This window comes from Mirounga leonina, unplaced genomic scaffold (assembly GCF_011800145.1).
Source record: "Mirounga leonina isolate KUSES-001 unplaced genomic scaffold, KU_Mleo_1.0 Mir_154, whole genome shotgun sequence".
Taxonomy (NCBI): Eukaryota; Metazoa; Chordata; class Mammalia; order Carnivora; family Phocidae; genus Mirounga; species Mirounga leonina.
Genome location: NW_023270389.1, coordinates 50,001,982 through 50,009,947, shown reverse-complemented (window position 1 = coordinate 50,009,947; position 7,966 = coordinate 50,001,982). Strand labels below are relative to the sequence as shown.

Here is a 7,966-nt window from a genome sequence, read left to right as displayed (position 1 = left end):
CTTTCTTTCTTTCTTTCTTTCTTTCTTTCTTTCTTTCTTTCTTTCTTCTTTCTGACATGGAATGAGTGCAGGGCAGTGCTTCAAAAACTATTCTCTTCCTATAGATGAACAATGGTAATACAGCAAATAAAATGCAGTTATCTAGGCACTTAGTGAGGTTTCTCTTATGCAACTTGGGACATCTTATTAAATTAGAAAGCAAAGAATAATTACTCTGATAATCATTTAAAAAGTAATACTTCTATCATACTTGTTACAACTCCCAACTAAAATGACTATTTTCGTTCTTCTGTCTAATAAATCCTTTCTAATGTCATTACTAAAACTTAGATTAATCTGAACTAGACTATTATGATAAAGTTACATCTTCTATGTATTGTCTCAAGAAGTTAGAAATATCATTTTAGACACACTATCAATAATTTTATAGCTTCCTATGAGAAAAATAAGGAGAAACAATTGTTTTATTGATACTAACCAGAAGTTCTAATAACAGTAAGTAAAAGTGTTCAAAATTGCAACTAGATGCCTGGTAGGTAACAAGTTAATTATCTGGTAATTTATATGTGAAACCTAATAATTTGTAATTCAACTCACATATAGATAGGCGCTGACTTATATTGGTTCAACTTACGATTTTTTGACTTTATGATGGTGTGAAAGTGATACATATTCAGTAGAAACTGTACTTTGAATTCTGAATTTGGATCTTTTCTTGTATGGTCCCATATTGGACCAGTATATGGTCCCAATACTCTCTCGTGATGCTGGGCTGCATTGAGCCAAATGACAAAAAATGAGTAGACAACTGATACCCTTCCAGCTGTTCTGTACCCATATAACCATTCTGTGTTTTACCTTTAGTACAGTATTCAATAAGTTACATGAGATATTCAACACTTTATGATAAAATAGTCTTTGTCTTAGGTGATTTTAGCCGATTTCTGTCGGCTACTGTAGGTATTCTGAGACATACAAGGTAGGCTAAGCTAAGCTGCAGTGTTCAGTAGGGTAGGTATATTCAATTCATTTTCAACTTACGATAGGTTAATCAGGAAGTAACCCCATCATAAGTCAAGAAAGATCTGTAGATACACCTATTTATATGCGACAAATATAAAATAGTATCCCCAATTCTTCCTCTTAAAAACTAGCAGATGCTAGTCGAGAGCTTAGTAACTTCATGGTCCCGATATTAAATATTGTAGTACATTTGTTCATAGGTCAGCAGATGGATATAATTAAGGCTAAATGTACTTATCAAAATAAGTTAACCAAATTGAAACTCTGAACGAGGGAACTTACTCTTCATCTCACTAGATTTGTCTACCCTTTTGAAAGTCTTCCCCATACAAGAATTTGTTAAAGCAGCAGTTCTTATGCTCCTTTATCAGACAGATCTCAGTGTAAAAACACCTCCCCCCCCGACCTAAACAAACAAAACTGGAACATCACCATTGCATTATACCTAGTCCTCACCAGTACTTCAAAGTCTGATTGTTAGAGTTGCTTTTGTTGAAAAAATGTGGTTTTTTTTTTTTAAAGATTTTATTTATTTATTTGACAGAAAGAGAGAGCACAAGCAGGGGTAGTGGCAGGCAGAGGGAGAGGGAGAAGCAGACTCTTTACCGAGCAGAGATCCCGACATGGGGCTTAATCCCAGGACCCTGGGATCATGACCTGAGCCAAAGGCAGCCACTTAACCAACTGAGCCACTCAGGCGCCCCTGTTTTATTATTTTTTTAATCACAAGTTACTGATTTATGCTAGAGACAGAAGAAAAGATATTCTGTCATTTATGAAACAGTAGCAACTTTTAAAACACTTGACTGCAATCACAACAGGAGGCCTCATGGCTTTTAAGTCCTGACTCTCCATAGAGATTTTCTTTTTTGGGTGGATTTTATAGGAACTCAGGGGCATAAATACAATTATATAACAGGCTGGGGAAGAAAGACTTTTGGTGTTAGCCTCAGATATGTGATTCAGAGGCTAGCAGACTTCTCCATCATTTGTTTATTATATAAAGCAATGCTTATTAAGCATTTCTGGTGTGAATGTAGTGCCTCTATGTAACTTACAAGTAAAATCTGCTCCTGAGACTCTATTTATATACTATTAGAAGAGGTGCTGGGGGGATGGTGGGTTCATAACTACAGATGAGTTTCTGGGAACATTCGAGGCATCCAAATCACCTTTGGGATTCCTGTTTTATCTGTGGTTGTGTTATATCTGACTCCTTTTTCCTGCTGGCAACATATTAATGATCTAGTTATCTACAAGTAGTCCCCCCTTTGTTTATTCAGTTGGACTTAAAAGTTCTGTGCCCTCTGAGTAAGATGGTAAGGTAGTGTATGGTAAGGAGCTTCAGCTTCATTTCTCTGGTAGAGTTTCACCTCTGTACTGTGGTGGGCATCATTGGTCATAGGACAACTATTCTTATAACTGACTTGACTATTTTTTCATCTAGGATGATGGGGCGGTACCATTTTGCTTACTCTGGGGAACGGCTATTCACTGTGGATGGGCACCCTTGCACTAGAGGGAACAGTGGGCTGAGAATGATACCTGTTACAGTCTTCTCTGAGGGATTTCCCTATTCACCAACTCCTTGTTTTCCCCCAGGAGAATCATAATTTCAATATTCAAATGAGGAAAAAGGACCTTTTGAGGGAATAGGAGATTATTGTCTTTTCTAAAAACTGATTGCACCCATGGCTTCTGAGGAAGGGAGGGAAGACGTGAACTCAGGGTGAGGAATTTTGTGACAAACTCTAGAGGATGGTTGTCACTTGCATTAGACATCCCCTTCTTAGCTTCCATTTTGATTATTGAAAAATACCAGAATGAGTTAAATTGGATGGAATCTCAAATTAGATTCATTTTGGGGATAGATGTTGCCAGGATGGCCCGATATGGGGTACTGGATAGGCATCTCAGGTGGGGAACCTGTATCACTTATTTTTTCCCACTAAAAACCTACATTCTTGCTATTTATATGGGTTTTCTTCTCCTTTTCTCCATCCCCTTTGTATCTGGTATTTCTCCCCTCGATTCTTCCTTCTTTCCCAGGTGTGTTTGATAACTGCTCCCACACTGTCAGTGACAAGGGCTGGGCCCTAGGGATCCGCTCAGGGAAGGACATGGGAAGGCGAGATGCTTGCTTCTTCTTCTCCCTTCGCACCGACCGTGTGAAGAAAGCCACCATTGTGACTGGCCACAGTCGCTACCAACCAGGCACATGGACACACGTGGCAGCCACTTATGATGGACAGCGTATGGCCCTGTATGTGGATGGCACTCGGGTGGCTAGTAGTCCAGAGCAGTCTGGTCCCCTGAACAGCCCCTTCATGGCGTCTTGTCGCTCTTTGCTTTTGGGGGGGGATAGCTCTGAGGATGGCCACTATTTTCGTGGACACCTGGGTACACTGGTCTTCTGGTCGACCGCCCTCCCACAAAGCCACCTCCAACACAGTCCTCAGCATCCAACTGGAGTGGAAGAACTGAGCACCCTGATCCTGACAGCCAGTTTTGAGCCCTTGGAAGAACAGTGGGCCCCCTTTAGGGATGGGGAGTATCCACGGCGTGAGGTTCTGCAGGGCTTTGAGCCTGAGCCTGAGATTCTGTCACCTTTGCAGCCCCCACTCTGTGGGCGGACGGTTTGTGACAATGTGGAGCTGATCTCCCACTACAATGGGCACCAGCCCCTCCAGGGAGAGAAGGTGATCCGCTACCAAGTGGTGAACATCTGTGATGACGAGGGCCTGAACCCCATCGTGAGCGAGGAGCAGATCAGCCGGCAGCACAAGGCACTGAACCATGCCTTCAGCCGCTACAACATCAGTTGGCAGCTGAGTGTCCACCAGGTCCACAACTCCACCCTGCGCCACCGGGTTGTGCTTGTGAACTGTGAGCCCAGCAAGATTGGCAATGACCACTGTGACCCTGAGTGCGAACACCCACTGACGGGCTATGACGGGGGTGACTGCCGCCTGCATGGCAGGTGCTACTCCTGGAACCGCAGGGATGGGCTCTGCCACGTGGAGTGCAACAACATGCTGAATGACTTTGACGATGGGGACTGCTGTGACCCCGAGGTGACTGATGTGCACAAGACCTGCTTCGACCCCGACTCACCCAAGAGGTAAGGGACTGGGGCTTGGGGTGTCCTACTTGTAGGATGCATTTATTACATCATTTTATGCTTTTGGTTTCTGGAAAGAAAAGAGGGTTCACACAACCCCAAATAAAATATTCATCCCTCCCATGAGACATTATTGAGCTTTTGTGAAGTCCTAGGTGTTAGATAATTAGGGACACAGGGATGGCGAAGACAAGGGACAGCCCTCACAGAACTCATTTTCTGTGGAGCAGACAATGTGTACATGGTGTGACATGTACCTGAAGACGTATGCCCCAGGTGCTTGAGGCACAGGAGAGCCAAACAGCTTAGTCTGCCAGAGGAAGCCAGGGGCTCTTCAGAGAGCAAATAAGGTAAACATTGGCAGAAACCAATCAGCACCAATTATACCTGAGTGTTCTTCCTATAGTCGTAGGTTCCCAGCAAAGTAACACAAATCTGTGAAGAGCCCTCATTTGCCTGTGGTCTCTGGTGCAGTTTGGGCTGCTCAGCAGTTTAGGAATACAAGACATTCTATAACTAACCCCATGTCTCCTTAAGGCGACCACAGTCTTCCTCTTTGCCCTGTTAGATTCCATTCCCTACACAGCATCCAGAAAGATCCTTCGTAAAGGATAAATCAGAACCTATTTCTCCCCTTCTTACTTTCTTTCTCCCCACTGTCCTTAGTATAGAATCCACGTCCCCCACCTGGCTCGCAGAGTGTGCTGCAAGCTGACACCTGCCTACCTCCGTGCTTCTTCCCCCAGTCACTCTCACCTCCTCTCTGTGCAGCCTCTCTCCTGTTCCAATGAGCAGATCAGCTTGTTCTTGCCTGCAGGCTTTGCAATAGCTGTTTCATTTTCTTGGAAACCTCTTTCCCTTGACCTTCCCTTGGTGGGTTTTCTCTTGTCATTTCTATATCGACTGAAATGTCACCTCCTGAAGAGGCCTTTCCTGATTTTCCCTAAGTTAAGTAAGCTACTCAATCACTATTATGTCGACTAATTTTGATTCTTTGTGTAACACTCATCCCTTCTAATGTTTTCTTGTACAATAGTTTGTCTTTCTCCTGCCTGAAATGTCATTCCATGAGATCAGGGCCCTTGTTAACCACTACATACTTAGTGCCTAGAATAGCCCCAACATAAAGTCATTTGTCTCATGTTTATTTTAATGAATTAATGGATCTGATGTGTCTTCTGTTGTGAGACAGAAACCAGTAAGAGGATTTCCATTACAGTCAATGCAGGGGTTGGGGAGTGTTAGAGGGAGGTAAGAAAGGAGAGAGGTGGGTGGTAAACTTGTTAATTTGTGTATGCAGGCAAGGCTTCCTCATGACATAACTGGTACCTTTGTACAAATTATAAAAAGGCTCACATCTGAGGTAGGGTGCAGTGTTGGCGAAGGTGGGAAGACTGGATCTCAGCTTCCACCCAATACCTGGATGGCTGCCTTTGTGTTTCTTGGCCACAATTTGTATAGTAATTTGTGGTATCCCTGTGTGTGGGCAGTCAGTTAACACTAATTAATAGGTCGGCTTATAGTTCAGGCATGTGATGTTAAAAGACTAAGTGTAAAATTTGGAATCAAGACACAGTTGAATTCGAGAGTCCTTGCTACTTAACTAGCTATATAAACTGTGTAAGTCACTTTCTGAAATTCAGATGTCTTGTCTGTAAAAAGAGGGTGATTGCAGTAATACTTTGCATTACTTATATCCTTGGGCTGTTTTGTGAATCAGATGACATAAGGAATAGAGAAGTGCTTGGGGACTGAAGTTTTCAATGTAAAAAAATTGTCCTAAACTAACATTAATTATTGTCATTATTAGACCTGACAGATGGGAAGCCATTGTTTATATAATAATAATAGGGGAAATTGATTGCATTCCCAGAAATATTCACATAAGAAAGATTCTGTTTGGGTTTGGTTTTTAGATTTTGATAACCTTAAGCAGAAGCTAAACCTCACTAACAACAGTGGTTGCCAACTCTTTGGGGAGACAGGGAAATCTGGCTTGTTCTTACTTTTCTTCTCGCTGATTACAACAACCCACTGCCATGACTGAGAGAGCTGTTGTTCCAGGTACCCAGACACCATTCTTCTTAGTGGTCCTTTATGTCTCTAAATACCTACAGCTACTACCTTTAACTAGGTGTTTGTAGCTTATTCCCTTTACTGACTCAGAGTTGCCATGGCAACTCATCCCTTCCTAGCCCTAGACCCAGACGTGTTTCAAACCTCCCTACCCCGACATGCAAAATTCACTTTGTGGAATAAAAATGAACTCTTTATGCTTTTTTGATAGTTAAAAATATTTAAATCAAAGTAGTAAATACTCACGGTTACAAATATCAAACTGTGTTAAAAGACATAAGGAAGAATGGTGGTCTCCGGCCTAACTTTTCCCATCCTTCTCCACCCTCTAGCCTTGCTCCCATACTTGATTATTTTACCTGTCTCTTTTGATAATTACCTCCATGTCTCCAAGTATTGTATTTATATTACTTGATTCATCAATTTTAAACGTTATGCATTGGCTTGCTCTTATGATAAAGAGGAGACTTTAACTTTTATATTGTCTCCTTCTTCTCCCCTCCATCTTTCCAATATAGTTATTTGACTATCTTTAGTTAAATCAGTTATATATATTTACAAGATCATGGCTATGATTTTTTTTTCTTCTGCAGAACAAATTATGATTCTATTATTATATTTCTTTCCTGGTGTAGCTTCCTCCCATCCCCCACCCTACCCCTTGAGTCTCTATTTCTTCCCTCCCTCCTTCCCTTCTTCCTTTCTTCCCTCCATCATTTTTGATATCCTCAATTGTTTTTATCTTATCAGTTAATCTATAGAATGTGTCTTCTTTTTCATTCTCTGGAGCTCTTCCTTCTAGTTCATTCTATTTTTCTCTCCTCTTCCAATCTTTTTTCTTTTTTTTGAGAGAAAGCGAGAGAGAGTACATGAGTGTGTTTTGGGGGGGTTGCAGAGGCAGGGGGAGAGGGAGAGAGAGAGACTCTTAAGCATGCTCCATGCTTAGCAGGAGCCGGATGCGGGGCTTGAGCTCAGGACCCCGATATCATGACCTGAGTCAAAATCAAGAGTCAACGCTTAACTGAGTGAGCCACCCAGATGCCCCTCCTCTTCCAGTTTTGACCAGTTATCTAGGTCTGCTGCATAGTTTTCATCCCAGAAATTCTGCTTTATGATTGGAGCCACTGTGTCCTGAACTGTATGATTATCTCCTTTTTTATTACCTTACCTTATTGGACATTTAATTTACAACCTTATTTTACTGGAAGATATCCTTAAGTAACTTTCTAAGAAAGAATGTTGTAGGTATAACTTTTTCTGAGAAACATTTCTCGAAATGTTTTTGTTTTGCCTTTACACAAAATTGATAGTTTGCCTTGGTGTAAAATTTTGGGTTGGAAAACATTTTCTCTCAGATTTTTTGAAAAAATTCATTAGTTGCCTCTAGCTTCTCTTTTGATAATTGTGTGTCTTTTTAGAGGGGGAAGTTTTGTTTCCTTGTAAAAATTGTTTAGAATCTTAGCCTTGTTACTTTAGGGATTTTATGATAATTTTTTTAGAGTTGGCCTTTTATTTTTCTTTTGTTGAGCACTCAATGGTCCTTTTGATTTGGATACTCATGCCCTTACCTTTGGCAAATTGTCTTAAATTATTACTTTGATACTTTTTATTAGGTTTTCTCTGTCCTCTTTTTTTCCTCTTAAGCTCCTGAGGATGGATCTCCTGAACTTATTCTGTGTCTTTTTTCTCTCATATGTTTTTTCTTTCTTTCTTTCTTTCTTTCTTTCTTTCTTTCTTTCTTTCTTT

The 7,966-nt window shown here is 41.1% G+C and overlaps 1 protein-coding gene across 1 annotated transcript in view; it reads left to right on the top strand.

Moving 5' to 3' along the window:
- Positions 1-7,966, top strand: part of PAPPA2 (pappalysin 2) — a 294,310-nt gene that overhangs the window by 30,231 nt on the left and 256,113 nt on the right. The window contains exon 2 of the mRNA XM_035010738.1: positions 3,073-4,144. Coding sequence (XP_034866629.1) covers positions 3,073-4,144 — 1,072 coding nt within the window. The remainder of the gene's footprint in view (positions 1-3,072; positions 4,145-7,966) is intronic.